Source organism: Danio rerio, chromosome 16 (genome assembly GCF_052040795.2).
Source record: "Danio rerio strain M-AB ecotype USA chromosome 16, GRCz13ab, whole genome shotgun sequence".
Lineage (NCBI taxonomy): Eukaryota > Metazoa > Chordata > Actinopteri > Cypriniformes > Danionidae > Danio > Danio rerio.
The window spans coordinates 9,094,254-9,109,993 of NC_141036.1; the positions used below are offsets into that span (position 1 = coordinate 9,094,254).

At 37.0% G+C, this 15,740-nt stretch overlaps 1 protein-coding gene across 29 annotated transcripts in view; it reads right to left on the bottom strand.

Annotated features, from left to right (window-relative positions):
* Positions 1 to 277: 277 nt before the first annotated feature.
* triob (trio Rho guanine nucleotide exchange factor b) overlaps positions 278 to 15,740 on the bottom strand; it is a 251,202-nt gene continuing 235,739 nt past the window's right edge. For 12 of the 29 annotated variants that reach the window (XR_015510906.1, XR_015510899.1, XR_015510908.1 and 9 more), the window contains 8 exons: positions 15,334 to 15,472; positions 15,219 to 15,246; positions 14,938 to 15,103; positions 12,436 to 12,557; positions 12,267 to 12,339; positions 11,961 to 12,161; positions 9,279 to 9,417; positions 278 to 2,554 (listed from right to left, as the gene is read on the bottom strand). Coding sequence is in view for 9 of the 29 variants with exons in the window: in XM_087286536.1 (XP_087142662.1) it covers positions 2,009 to 2,554; positions 9,279 to 9,417; positions 11,961 to 12,161; positions 12,267 to 12,339; positions 12,436 to 12,557; positions 14,938 to 15,103; positions 15,219 to 15,246; positions 15,334 to 15,472 (1,414 nt within the window). In the remaining 20 variants the exon portion in view is untranslated. Of the gene's footprint in view, positions 2,555 to 9,278; positions 9,418 to 11,960; positions 12,191 to 12,266; positions 12,340 to 12,435; positions 12,558 to 14,937; positions 15,104 to 15,218; positions 15,247 to 15,333; positions 15,473 to 15,740 lie in introns of all 29 variants that reach the window. The other 17 variants (XR_015510907.1, XR_015510900.1, XR_015510894.1 and 14 more) reach the window with 7 other exon arrangements.

The following is a 15,740-nucleotide window of genomic DNA, read 5'->3' on the forward strand; positions in this document are numbered from 1 at the left end:
CTCAGCAGTTCACAAGCAGGAGAGTTCTCGAGACCTACCTGAGCTCAAACTCAAGTATCCCCGGGCTCAAGGATATTCTGAGCTTAGGCCTCTCTCCTGGGACAGCATGCCAAATATGCCTTATTATCAATCATCAGCTAAATGAGAACTCTTGAATAATAAATAGTTTGTTAATAGGGAGAATTAAAGCGTGACCAAAGTTAAACCATAAACAATGCTACTGTTATATAATGTATCTGATCCCTTATGCTTATGATAGGACACATGAGGAGACTAGTTGTACGAATAAAATGTTTCAGATGTTTAATCTCAAAAAATAACTGAGGGTAAAGTAACTTATGTACAGCACAGAATGTGCAAACATGTATGGTATATGTACAAAGAAATATACATGCAAAATTAACATTCAAAATGACATTATGTAAAAAAACAATGTCGCTACGTCCAGTTTTTATGGTGTCTGTACAGCTATACATCATGAGAAACTAACTTAAATAAAACATGAACAACTCAATCCAACATTACTGACCCAGCTCGTAATTTACCTCCTTCGGAATTTAGAAATTAAGTGTTTTAGTGACAAGAGATACAATTTTGGGTCATTAGACAAACGCAATTTGCCTCTTCAGCTTTAAACCTACAATTTAGAGGCAACTAAATTGGTATTTTCCCCCTGTACATCAGGGAACGATTCATCTCATTCTATTTAAAACAAAGTGAACTGAAAACAAAGAAACAAAACTAAAAAGGTATTTAGTCATGCAAACTTACATTAACAGACTACTGCTACAACGAGCAGATATGGAAATGAAAACGTCTAATAATCTGACAAATACGAAGCACTACTTTCGTAAAATTCGATTAGCGAAAACCGAACAAGACACAATAAATAAATCAACAATCAGTACATGTAAACTCCCGCGTCGGGAGTCAGAATTGCATTCATAACTTATTGTTACAAATTATAACCACCAAATAGGGAGAAGAAGCATTTAGGTACATGAGCATTAACTTTGGTATAACGATAAAAATAACGACATTCATCATGGAGGTGCGACGAAGACACAGATGATGTTCACCAATGAGGCTTAAGCTTACCCAAAAAATACTGAACACGGAGAACTCATCAAAAGAGCCACGTACACATCATATCTCAACTCGCAGTGGCTGATACATGTACATAACAGTTTGACATGAATCGTTAGAAATAGCTGCAAAAATGTTCAAGCCCCAACATTGCACATTTCAACAAAATTACAAAGAGTGCACATTTGCGCGGATACCGATTGTAAACGGTCAGTTGAAAGTCACGATCAGCCAATGAGAAAGCACTCATTTCCAAAACTGCAAATGAAATATGAACGAAGGCAGGTCCAGTTTATTTACAACATAAGGCTGATGGACAGAACTGAAACGACGCTAAGCTTATTTGATTAAATTCTGTTGTATTATTCGTTACGATTGAATTCCAGTAGGACTGTATGCTTATTAAACATGGAGATGAATACCAACCAATAATTCAACCAATTGAACTTCCCTTTAAATATTTAAATAAGCTTATTTTGCTTTTATTCTCCAAAACGTTCAGGATAAAGATCTTTGCTGTGCTTCTATACATGGTTTGTACAAAATGTAGTCTTTCCTGAATGTAGCGATTCAAATTACAGTACTCCATTGAAACAACCTGATTCAAATACTGTCCAAACACAAAGCTAAACCTGGCTCAGGGAACAACCTTTCAAACAAACGAACAAACTTCGAAAGCAAACGAATTCCCCCTTCCTAATTCACATTTATTTCCCCCTTGTGAGTGTCGTCCATGGAAAGAGAGAACGAACATGTAGCTGAAATGATTGTTTTGAAGGGTTGGAAAAAGGACTTCAGAGAGTTTAGTCAGCAGCAGTTACAGTAACAGAGACCCAGAACCGTTTCAGAATGACTCTAAAACAAGGATGAGATTTCAGCGTATCATCTATATCTTAAATGGATTTCCACTCCAGCGTATCTTTCAGGTCTGACTGAGAAGGCGACTACGCAGAAATGCTTGGAAACTGGCGACGGGGCGTAAATCGTTCTGATGTTTCCTCCGCTCAATAAAAGAGATAAGTCTGGAAGTGTCAAGGCGAGCTGCGCTGGAGGTGGTGTCAGGCTGTAGCCAGAACTCCTCGTGAAGGCAAACCTGTGCAGAGGGACGTCTACATGGCTCACCTTGGAGTAACATGCATATAAAGTCCCGCGCCGCCTGACTCACGCCGTGGAAGTAGTCCTCCGGGAAGCTGAAGTCGATGCGGCAGATGTTGAGGCAGGTCTCCTCCACACTTTCGTCCAGGAACGGAGACGCGCCGCTGAGCATTACGTACGCCAACACCCCTAAACTCCAGAGGTCAGACGCCAGAGCTGCGGGCTCACCCAACACCAGCTCTGGGGCCGAGAACTCAGGGCTGCCCAGCAGAGGGTGGATGTAAGGGGTGTTGGAGAGATGCGCCGCGTCGCCAAAGTCCGCCAGTTTGACTAGAGGCTTGGCTGACGTTTGCTCGATTAATACATTCTCAGGCTGAAACACACATAAAGCAGATAATAAGTGTGGGATAATGGGCAGTAATTACAGAGGAAAAAGGCAGCATCAAAATATAAGGTACTTATACGTCATATACGTCAGTTGTGCATTCGGTCACTGGTGGAAGTGATTAAAGATTATAATAAAAAAATTGCATATTTGTTACAAAAAGACATTGATCTGCTTAGTAAGACATGCATTAACTCCCCGGTGGTGTATGGGTTAGGTTGACGATGGATTGATGTTTTTTTGGAAGCATAAAAATTAGGGCAACAAATTAATATATAATCGCATTTATGATTTAGCAAAAGCTATGATTATCTTGGACATCATGTGGGGGAAATATGGTGATGTGATAGGGCTGGATGGTTAATCGAAAAGTAATCAAAATCGACATTCAGTAATGGATCTAAGTTTTCCAGGTCATTTTTTTTTAGATTACTTCCTTACCGCATGACCCAGCTCTTCTGCGTCGAGCATACGCAAATGGTCCGGCGCAGCCTTAAGCCTGGTTTATACTTTTGCATCGAGTGATCCGCGAGACCCACGGGGCATGCCTTGTGCGTTGCCGTGCATTTATAGTTCTGCGTGCTGTTTGTGTTGCTCTGCAATAACACTTCCGAAACGCTAGCTGGCAGTGAGGTGTTTATGTTGCTGGTGTTTTGTTTGTTCTGAATGCCACCTTAATGTACATGTGGCTCAAACTCGCTCCTTTTGAGACGGGAACCGGCAGTCAAGCAACAACTTTAATCATATGGTAAATACAAAACAACAGTTTCCATCTGGAGCTCCTTCATGAGACTCAACACTTGTAAACTCTCGCTCCGACGAGTTTGCGCGACTCTCTGTCCCGCCCACATTGGTTAGCGCTACCAAGCCGACCAATCACAGAGCTTAGTGAACAGTAGGTGATTTAGGAAGCAGCCAATGGCTTTGTAAGAGTAAATGCTGCTCCAGCTAAACACAGGTGCTAGAGATTTACAGCTGATTACAGGACTGGTAGTGATTAAGGCAGAATAATGAACTGCACTCCCATGTGTCCCATATATGAAGGGTTCAGATGCAAAAGCCGCTAAACGCCCCTTCTGCCAAAAATGAGATAACGACATTGAGTGAATGCTTTAAGCCTAGTTTATACTTCTACGTCAGGTGATTGGTGTGACCCAAGGCACATGCAACGCTTGTAGCTGTGCAGTCATACTTCTGTGCGCTGTTTCTGTTGCTCTGCAATAACACTTCCGAAACGCTAGCTGGCAGTGAGGTGTTTATGTTCCTCTGTGTCGAGTTTCTTCGCTGGTGTTTTGTTTTTCTCTGAATGCTTCCTTAATGTACATGGGGTTCAAACTCTCTCATTTTGAGGCAGGAACCGGCGGACGTGCAACAACTTTAACCATGAGGTAAACAAAAAACAAAACTTTCCATCCGGAGCTCCTTCACAGGACTCCACACAATTGCTCCATCTGGCTTGCGCGGCTCTCAGTTCCGCCCACACTTGTCAAGCGGTACCAAGCTGGCCAATCACAGAGCTTACGCTGAGCGCCGTTGCAATGTGTAGTTAAATTTTTTGAGAGGTGTGCGTCAGCGACGCCGACGTCCACGGCGAGGGTTATGCATCCATGCGCAGGCTGCAATCTAGCATACGCGTGTGCTTGACGCAGAACTATAAATCAGCCTTTAGGCACGTACTATATGTTGAACAAACAGATTTGATTGAAATCATCTAAAATCGTAACATCAGCGCATTCAGAAATAACAGTTAGTTTGCAAAAGCCTAAGCGCCACTTGCCTTTAACAGCAAACGCAACTATATTCCGAGAACCAATCAGAAGGCACTAATCGAATCATATGTTTTCAATGTAGCAGCGCACTGATACGCCATCTTTTATGAGGAGACTATTTTGTTCCGATCTTGATTTTAAAAGATGAAGTTTGATTAACTGCATGAAATGTCCGACTGTCAGTGAATGGCAAATGAAATTGTCTCTTACCTAAAAACAAAACTATTATAAGACAATAATATGGATTCTAAGACAAAAAAAAAACACAAATTTACAGTCGGAGAGTAACATGCATTCATAACATTTGTTTGCGCTGTGGCGCTACTTTGAATGAGTTCGATTTATTATAGCTACATTAAAACAGCAACTCCATTTCATGAAAGACGAAGTTAAGATGCCATTCTTTTATCCCGCATGGATGCTATCCGGTTGTTAAATGTGACGTCACGCGAAGCGGCTTCGGGGTCCAAGCGCTCTATTCAACTGAATGGGGAGACTCATGAAATGGTATTAATAAACGTTTACAAAGCGATTTAAGGCTTTCGAAAATCACGATCGCAGTATATATGTCCATGCCTAATATCCAATGGCCAGAAAGTGATTTTTTTTTATAAATTGTTAATTTTTTGGTATTTGTTATGCAGCAAGTCCAGAGATTGTTGTGTACACTTTATGTAAAATTAACTTTAATGTGTAATAGGAATAAAACGTGATCATAAACGAATGATTTCTCCACTCAAATGAGTGGCGGCTTGGACCCGGAAACAGTATTACATACGTTACAAACACGTCACCACTTAACAGGCGGATGAGAATAAACAATGGATGAAAAAGAGACCAAGACATTGAGTATAGCAAGGATGAATAAATGACAGCTTCTGAGAGACATCCTCTTTTTTGCACAGTAGGCCTTATCTTGTGTTTTATTTGCTAATGCAAGCTATGTTTTAAAAGATAAATATAATGTATAAAACTATACATTATTTATATTACTTCAATAAATTATTAATAAATAAATTTTTAGTAATGGACAGTGCACAGATATTGATGTTTTACAATGTTTTTACACTACATTATTTGAATCTAACAAGCTTGTTTACATTGCTCTACTTACATTAAATCCAAATGCCAAATATCAGAAATGACATCAGATTGTTAACAGATTTAATTAATGTCAATTGTAATGTTATTAATTAATGCACTTATTGACAAATTTTATTCATTCATTTTCTTAATGCTTAGTCACATCAGGGGATACCACAGTGGAATGAACCGCCACTTACTTGACAGACGTATTTTCAATTTTTGGTGGTTGGTGGAATGTGTTTTATGGTTGGTAATATAATTTTTAATGGCATCTTCATTTACAACTAATTACACTGTCTTGTCCCAATAGGTTGATTTAGAGGTTTTTGCTAAAAAAAAGCACACGTGGATTTAGCTGGTTTTGATGGCAAAGAAAATCTACCTTGTTAAAAACCAAAGCATTGTCTATAGTGACATTTTTGAAAAAAGATAAAAATTATTTACAAGCTAATAACCTTATTATTACATATAAAATAAAACTTCTGAACCTAATCAGAGGAGCCTGCTAGAAAATGCTCATTTACAAAAAAAAAAGGTCTGATGGATTTAGAGGGTTTTGCATCTAAACTCTTCATATGCAAGTTACCTCATTAAGATTATTAAATGTACATGATGAGTGACTGATGATGTTGATTTGCTGTTGTTTAAACTGTTTGCTATTTATTTTATTTTTAAGATCTGAGGTAAACTATCAGATGCTGCTTTCAGTATGGCATGTAAAATGGTATTCAAACTCATACTGGTAACATTTAACACTGAATAAAGCACATGATGAGCATGTGAGATCATCAATGTCACAGTAGTTTATGCTGTTGTTCTGCTGTGAGATCACAGAAATAGAAACCATCACTAAAATAAAAACCATGACGTATAGTCATCACAAATGGTTAGGACAAAAACTCAAAACAAAGGGCAAAACAAAAGAAGTTACTTTTGTTACTATATATATAAAATATTTGCTCAAAGCTCAGTAACAAAAGTAACTTCTAAAGTATCATAGACACATGAAATATAGATTTATTATTCTTTCTTTCATATATTGATAAATTATATTATTAGTAAGTTTTGTTTGCCTAACAAATGTTTTGATAATAATTTATTAACAGTTTTTTTATTGCAATTATTTATATTAATAAAAGTATGTGTCAGTAGTAAGAGGTTAGAACTTGTTATATTTGCTTTGTTTATGTGAGGAACTGTGCTGCAGTAGTTTCAATTTCATCATATGTGCTGAACTTTACTGCATCCTGTTCTTCTTTAAATAAAATCTCTTAGTGTCTGCTTTCTCTACCCTGTTCTACAAAACAAATGAACGCATTGTCAATACGTCTCATGTGATAAAAAGATTGTTGCAGCCCTCATTTATAAAGCAAGTCAGTTTAGAGAAAAAGTTAAAAAAAAAATTGTTTACAAATAGTACATGTAAAATGTAAAATAGCTGCTGTGTTCATTCAATACATTCAACAAAATATGAAAGGTGACTTTACTTTATATAAAAAGTGATAGTTCACCCAAGCAATAAAAATTGTCATCATTTAATCAACCTTGACTTAAGTTTCTTTCTTTTGTTGAACACAACGTAAGATATTTTGAAGAAAGCTGAAAACCTGAAACCATTGACTTCCATTGTTTTTCCTACTAATGATTACAGGTTTTCAGCTTTCTTCAAAATATATTCTTTCGTATTCAACAGACAAAAAGAAACTCCTAAAGGTTTGGAAACATTTAAGGGTGAATACATAGTAAAATTTCATTTTTGAGTGAACTATAACTTTAAAAGTAAGTATAAGATTCATAACACAATGTTCAGGGAAATTCACTCTGCAACAGAAAACAGTAAAAAATTCCACTTAATCAATTAATCTGGAACTGAATTCTTTACATTTTACACTATTCATGACTAATGGATTTACATGATGCTTCTGACAGCAGGACATGATGATTTTTCGATGATTTCATTTACACATTACTCAGAAAATTCGAAGTGCCCTCTCATAAACTCGGCACAACAAGGGCGCAAAATGTGTATGGCATGATTTTTTGCTATTTTCAGACCAGTGCAACAGTAATTTTGACGTTTTGCGCTATGTTGTTTAAATAGCAAATCCATTTGCGCCACTTTGTGGACTCATGGGTGTGCTGAACAGGAGATGTGTTAAGGCGCATTGTTGGAGTTTTGTTATTTTGAGGAACTGAAACAGCGGGTCCAAATGCTTAGACATTGCTTAATGCACACAGGATGTACAGCGATACACAAATATCTTTACATATGACAAAAAAATGTAAGGATTAATATGTTACAAAAGTTATTATTTTCTACATAAATATAAAAACCACTGCCTCCATCTCGGTGGGTTTTTTACAGTTTATTCATGGCAATCTGCATTGTATTATGTTATTACTATTAACAGTATTATCTATTAAATGCATATGAATTTTGTTTTGTTTTGTTTGTTCATTTGTTGGTTTGTGTTGGATCTGACACATGGAAATGTGTATGTACATGATACTTAAAATATAATAAAAAGGAATTGGAAAAAATGCATATGAATATTTGTTTGTTTAAAAATTAATAATAAAAACAAGTTCAGATTTCTCCACCTTTCTGGTTTTGGAGACGTCTGCATCTTCATATGGAGCATAAGAACAGGACGCGTGTTTGAATATAACTCACTTTTGACGTGACTTAGTTATTATTGTTCTTTTATTTGTTTGCTGAAAATTAGAACTGAATTTTAAAGCAAATCTTTGCTCTTAACAAACAAAATTAAATATGCTGGCTAGGGAATTTCTTCAGTGGAGTGCTTTTCCACCATTTCCTTAAATCACGAATGTATGAGAATGAATGAGTAAAGGGTATAAAAGTAAAGAGAAAGTAAAGTGGTTGAATGGAGGAGGCTCATTCTTTATTCTTGCGTAGATGGTCTGTTTAACTGTTTTTTTGCTACGCTTCAGTTTATCCACTTACAAAGTTCGCCATGTACAGGTAAATAGCAAATGCGCCATGGCGTGACGCAACTGACTTTTAAAGGGATGAGACTCTGATTGGTTTAATGCACATTATGCTCAAAACACACTCATAACTCATTAAGAGAATAAGCACAACCCTGTTAGACCATGCGCCATTGCACAAACTGTATTTTCCCATCCTTAAAATATGAAAAGTGTATTCAGACATGACCTTAATGCTTTAGAGCAGGGGTCACCAATCTTGTTCTAGGAGGTTCGGTGCCCTGCAGGGTTTAGCTCCAGCTTGCCTCAACACACCTGCCTGGGTGTTTCAAGTATACCTATTAAAAGCTTATTGTTAGCTTGTTCAGGTGTGTTTGGTTAGGGGTTGGAGCTAAAATCTGCAGGACACCGGCCCTCCAGGAACAAGTTTGGTGACCACTACTTTAGACTTTTGGTTTAGATCGTTAAAATAGAGTCATATGTGGTAAATTTATATGACATAACTACAAAACTGCATATGTATTATAGAAATAAGCTTTTTGTTTTACTGTAGGTCTAGAAATGACATTTCTTGACAATATTTATGTTAATAAAATAAAATAAGCTCTTAATGTACCCAAATTTATTGCACTGATTCAAATCATTCCATAAGTAAGTCGAAAACATAAAAAGCAGTATCTTAAATAAACCTCCTTTTAATTATGCCTGTTTTTAAAGATTAAGCTTCTATTTGAATCTGTTGGTGATATATAATTCGTAAAGCATTATTAAAGCGTGTATGAAATGTCATTTGAATTATGAATTGTTTGTAAATTTTAACAGTGAAAATGAAACAAAGTGTGAATACATCATCTGAAAACAACCTTTCCAGATTTGTTTAAGAATAATTGTATAGAAAGGCCCACCTTCAAGTCAAGATGAGCAATCCTGCATGCGTGAAGGTAGTGTAAAGCTTCTAGAACATCCCGTAGGTAAAGAGACACCTTTTCTTCAGTCAAGTTCCCCCAGCTAACAATATAGTCCAGGATACGACCTTGATCAGCGCTGATGTGCACAAAAAAAGGGACAAAATGTGTTACAACAATATAAATTACTAAACATTGCTCACTTTATGTAATTACTAAATTACTGCCATTTCCATTTACACTAGTACCACCAGAGATGGTTTTGTACCTTAAAACCACCAGCGTTAAATGTAAAGCGCTGAAAAATGTATTATGTCACTGCCTTCATGAAGTAATGTCTGAAGTTAGGGATGGGTGTAGAGATGTTATATATTATTACTGTCGAAGAAGCTATCAAACGTAATTGATTTTTTAAATTAGATGTACACAGTGACTACTTATGTAAATAAGTGGGCGTGGCTAACGCATCAGTGTGAGTAATCTTGAGACTGAAGGGAAGCACTGACTAGTGTTCGTTTTGCACAAATTATACCCAACTAACTTGTTACTCTCAAAATTATTGGATACTGAGAAAGAATGTGCCTTTTATAAAAACTGTGAGGAATCCTTTTGTCACTTATTTGTTAATTGTCAGAGTGGGCAATCATTTTGGAACGATTGTTATTCTACTGCAGTTATGCTGAAAACATTGAATGCAAAAACTAATGATCAAAATAATGATAGAAATAACAATTTAGTAAATTTTATAATCTAAGATGGTCAATTCTTTATTCTCAAATGCAGGCTTTCAAAATCTCCACCTTATTTAAGTTTTTTGTTAACAAACTTGTCTCTTAAAGCTGGGAAAAAATGTAAAAGCTCTGTCTATTGTAAGTTATGAATCTGCATTTGGTATGTTGTGAATGTCTTCCATTTATGTATGTATGTATGTATGTTTGTATGTATGTATGTTTGTTTAACATTTATTCTTTGTTTAAAAGTCTTAATAACTAATTTCTATTAACTGATTTATTTTATCTTTGCCATGATGACAGTACATAATATTTTACTAGACATTTTTCACAACACTTCTATTAGGGATGCAACAATACAGTTAGCCCACGGTTCAATACATGCCTCGGTTTTTTAACACGGTGTTCGGTTCGATTCTCATGGCTTGACGTGTGTTTTTATTTATTCTATAGGCAATAGGAACAGTAAGAGGTTAAGGAGAAAAAAATAAAAACCATTTATTGCAATACTCATTTTGTTTTACTTAAAAGCCAAGAAAAGGACACTAGTTCCTGGTGTATTGTATAAAAAAATTAACACTGAAATCTCACAGCTGCTGGTAGCCTATGTACAAACTGGGGAACACATAAAACCCCTACACTTTGAAAATAAACATACATGTGAAGTTAATAAAGATAAATTGGCCATTTCAAAGAAAAATATGTGTACTTAAGTAAACATAAATAAACCATCTTAATTATCTCGGTGCTGAAAAAAATGTGAGACTGTAGTCTGTAATGCGGATCAAGGGCTTTTATAAAATGACAAAAGCCCACATCTTTAATCACCGAAAACGGCTGCAAATCTTTAGCAATAAACACCCGCACTGCCTTTGTTATTTTTATGTGTCTCTCGGAACCAGTTGGGTAGATTCAGTGAGGGATTGTTGCTATTTGGAGGACTTTATTACCTTCTCTGCTATTCTGCCGTCAGACAGTGATATTGCTGGGTGATGGCGCTGCAGATGTGCAGTCATGGTAATACATGTAAAACAATGGTTGCACACAGTTATTTTTTGTTCACCGTTTTTTCTTTTATTGGCATTATGCTTACCAGCAAAACTAAAATGTCCTCACACAGCAGATTTGAAAGACAGCGGCGCTTTCTCGTACTATTGCCTAACTTCGCCGGCGCTTCCTGGTACTGTTGCCTCAATTTAACGCCGTTCGCAATGTTAAAGTGTGGAATGATGGTCAAGCGCCCCCTAACTTCAGAGCATAGTGATTGGATATTTACTCGAGGGGAGGAGTTTCCTTATCTCAGATCATGGACTTACAGGCACACACAGTCAATTCGGGGAGATATAAAACGCACATAAATTATTTAAACGCAAAACCCAGAAAACCGCAATTCACAAGCACGTATTGAACCATGGAGGTCGTACCGTACGGTTCAATATTATATTGAGAACCGTGGCATCCCTAACTTCTATACAGCTTAAAGTGACATTTAAAGGCTTAACTAGGTTAATTGGGCAGAATAGGGTAATAAGGCAAGTTATTGTGTAACAATGGTTTGTTATGTAGACTATCGAAAAAAATCTAGCTTAAAGGGGCTAATAATATTGACCTTAAAATAATTTATAAGAAATTAAAAACTGCTTTTATTTTAGCCAAAATAAATCAAATACAACTTTCTTCAGAAGAAAAAATATTATCAGACATACTGTGAAAATTTCCTTGCTCTGTTAAACATCATTTGGGAAATATTTAAAAAAGAAAAAAAAATAATATATAAAATAAATTATAATATGGGTTGTAAAAGTCAATAACTGGAAAATATCACTAGGATATTTTACCAAAAATCTGTTATGAACTTTACAAAAAAATTAAAAATAAAACAGCAATTGATCATTTTGTTCCATGTAACAGTTCTAGAGTCAATTGTGTGAAGACTATACATTACACGTACATCTCCAGGATGAGAACATAGCTGGCTGGGGTCTCGTAGGTGTCCAGCAAGCCCACTAGGTGAGGGTGCTGAAGACACTGTAAAACCCCCAGCTCCTGAACCACCTGCTCTCGACGCATTAGCTTCTTGTTGACGAGCTTTGCGGCCACAGATCGCCTGCTTCCTCTCTGCTCACACCACTTAGTGACGGCAAACCTGCCTCTAAAGAGGAACATCAAACATATTTTTAGCTATTATAAAACATAAGTACAGTAGTTTGCATAGAAGAAGGTTGTGTTTTATTTCAGCAGTTAATTTGTGCAGTACCTCCCAAGCTCCATAACTTCAGTGTAGAGAGACTCAAAGTTATCCTTCCAGAGAATTCCGTCACAGGATGTGCCTATGTACAAAATAACAATGTCGCAGACTCAATTATCAAACGTGGAGAAAACTAAAAAGTAAAAGATTAATAAACAGATTGATAAAGTCAGCTGACCGAGCACTCTGAGGTAGGCTGATGATGTCACTGAGCCCACGTCATTTGAGGCGATGCAGGTGTATGTGCCGCTGTCCTCCAGAGTGGCAGTGGAGATACGGAGGGTGACCTCTCCTGTCTCACTGGACAAAAACACAAGAATTAGCTAATAAAAATCAATAAACAGCAAAACAAGCTTTGTGCTGTCTATTCAAAAACTGTTTAAAACACAATAAATTAACAGGACACTACAGTATAAAATATACAATCTTGTCAGTGACGATAGCCTCGTGGGCACTCTAAACTCCTGGGGTCTCATGTACGAAATCATACTAAAACATTACGCAGAAAAAAATTTAGATGTATGAAACATGCATATTCTTTGTACATCCGAATGAACGTGAAACTGAGCGCAACATGCACGAGCGCAAAACCCTTCCCTGCCTCCTCCCCCGTATGAATATGCTAATGACTCTACTTTGGCAAAACCCAACGAAAAAGCAATGGCAAAAGCAAGCAAAAAGAGAAACTTTGAACAGAATGTGAATTGGAGGTGCTGCTTTCAGAGGTAGACCGGAGGAAAACGGTGTTATTTGCAAGTTTGTCCTCGAGAATTAATAACATAAGAAAAAAATAGAGTGGGAGAGTTTAGCTGATGTGGTTAACACAGTTGGGTTTGAACATTAAAAAAGAAATAGTGTCATTTATAGATGTAAAATGTTACAGTGTCTTTAAAAGTGTGAGTAGCGTAGCTGGTAAACGCATGGTAACATGTTTTGACACGTTCGAGCATGAACTCGGTTCGAATCCAGCGTCTAATGAACTCATTCATTCATTCATTTTCTTGTCGGCTTAGTCCCTTTATTAATCCGGGGTCGCCACAGCAGAATAAACCGGCAACTTATCCAGCAAGTTTTTACGCAGCGGATGCCCTTCCAGCCCCAACCCATCTCTGGGAAACATCCACCCACACATTCACACACACTCTCATACACTACGGACAATTTAGCCTACCCAGTTCACCTGTACCGCATGTCTTTGAACTGTGGGGGAAACCGGAGGACCTGGAGGAAACCCACGCGAACACAGGGAGAACATGCAAACTCCACACAGAAACGCCAACTGAGCCGAGGCTCGAACCGGGGACCCAGTGACCTTCTTTGCTGTGAGGCGACAGCACTACCTACTGCGCCACTGCTTCGCCCAATATTTAATCATTCTTTACCTAATCCAAACCTTTTCCTCTGTTCAACACAAAAGAAGATAATTTGAAGAATGCTGAAAACCTGTAACCACTGACTTCCACAGTACTTGTTTTCTCTACAATGAAAGTCAATAGTTAAGTTTTCAGCATTCGTCAAAATATCATATTTTGCTTTCAAAGAAACATAAACGTTTACAGCCACCTGATGGTGAGTAAATACTACATTTTTAGGTGAACTATCCCCTTGATTAAAACAGCACAAAAGAAGATATTTTGAAGAATGCTAAAAACATGTAAACACTGACTTCCACAGTACTTGTTTTCTCTACTACGAAAGTCAATGGTTACATATTTTCAGCATTCTTCAAAATATCTTCTTTTGCATTCAACAGAAGAAACTTATAAATATTTACAACCACATGAGGGTGAGTAAATAGTACAATTTTTGATTTTAGGTGAACTACGTTTTCCCTACTACAAAATTTTCAGCATTCTTCAAAACATCTCATTTTGCATTCAACAGATGAAACTCATAAATGGATACATCCACATGAGGGTGAGTAAATAGAGAAAACGATTATTTTGTGAGAACTATGCCACTATTTAAAATAGGACAAAGGAAGATATTTTGAAGAATGCTAAAAACCTGTAACCACTGACTTCCACAGTAGTTGTTTTCTCTACAACAAAAAGTCAATGGTTACATGTTTTCAGCATTCTTCAAAATATCTTCTTTTGCATTCAACAGAAGAAACTCATAAATATTTACAACCACATGAGGGTGAGTAAATAGTACAATTTTTGATATTAGGTGAATTACGTTTTCCCTACTACAAAATTTTCAGCATTCTTCAAAACATCTCATTTTCCATTCAACAGAAGAAACTCATAAATGGTCCACCCACATGAGGGTGAGTAAATAGAGAAAATGATCATTTTGGGTGAACTATGCATCTATTTAAAATAGGACAAAAGAAGATATTTTGAAGAATGCTAAAAATCTGTAACCACTGACTTCCACAGTAGTTGTTTTCTCTACAACAAAAAGTCAATGGTAACAGGTTTTCAATGGAAGAAATAAACTCATAAAAGGTTACAAGCACATGAGGGTGAGTAAATAGTAAAAATGCTAATTTTGGGTGAACTTTCCCTTTAGGTAAAATAGCTCATTGTTCTCATGACAACAATTAAAACTAGAACATTTAGCATAGCAACATGTGTCATCAGCTAACACTAATAACAAAAGCAGCAAAATGTCTATTTCTAACACTAGATTTGAAAGACGGAGTAAAAGCGCCACCTGCAGTCAGTGTTTTTACCTGTGTGTGAGTGAGTATCTTCCACCGCTGCTGAGAGTGCTCTGGTCAGGCCCTCTCCAGCAGACCGAGGCTTTGGGCTGCCCACAGATCTTACAGCGGAGTGTCACACTGTCACCTCTGTCACACACGGCCTCCGCAAGCGGGACCACAAACTCTGGGGGAACTGCTGCCGGTAATTCAGAAAAACACACTGTCATTTCACTGTTTTCATTATGACTGAAGGCTCGTCTGAATCTTTTCAGACAGACTTCCAAGAACGAAACAACAATATTGTTTCTTACCATCATAAATGTAGTTGGGATTCAGAAGCTGCAAGAGTTCAAATAAGCAACGTGTCATTTGCAGAAATGCTTAAAACCTGAAAAATAATGAGTTTGACTGCGATTACAGTGTTACCTTTACGGAAACCTTATTTGCTGGTCCATCTCTAGACTTGCGAAAGCCATTTTCTGCTTTGCTTTCCTTTCTGCCCTCTTTGTCTCTCTTTTCGGACTTCCGTCGAATGCGTAAAGCTGTGTGCCATGATGTAGACTTCCTGAGTGACAAAAACAGCAGCGTTGAGCGAGCCAATTCACAGGTACAGGACTATTAATATTAGATGAATGCTTCAAAGACCTGTGGCTTCTACTAGGGAAGTAAGTGGTTACTTCAGAATCAACACAATCTCACAAAGCATCTATTTATATGCTTCATATATTTGCCTGTTTACTGAGAACAATAATTGTATTCAAAATAAAGTGTCTCCTTTTATTTTTGTCAATTTTTTTACAAGTTTTATATTTTATATAAGTCTTATATATCTT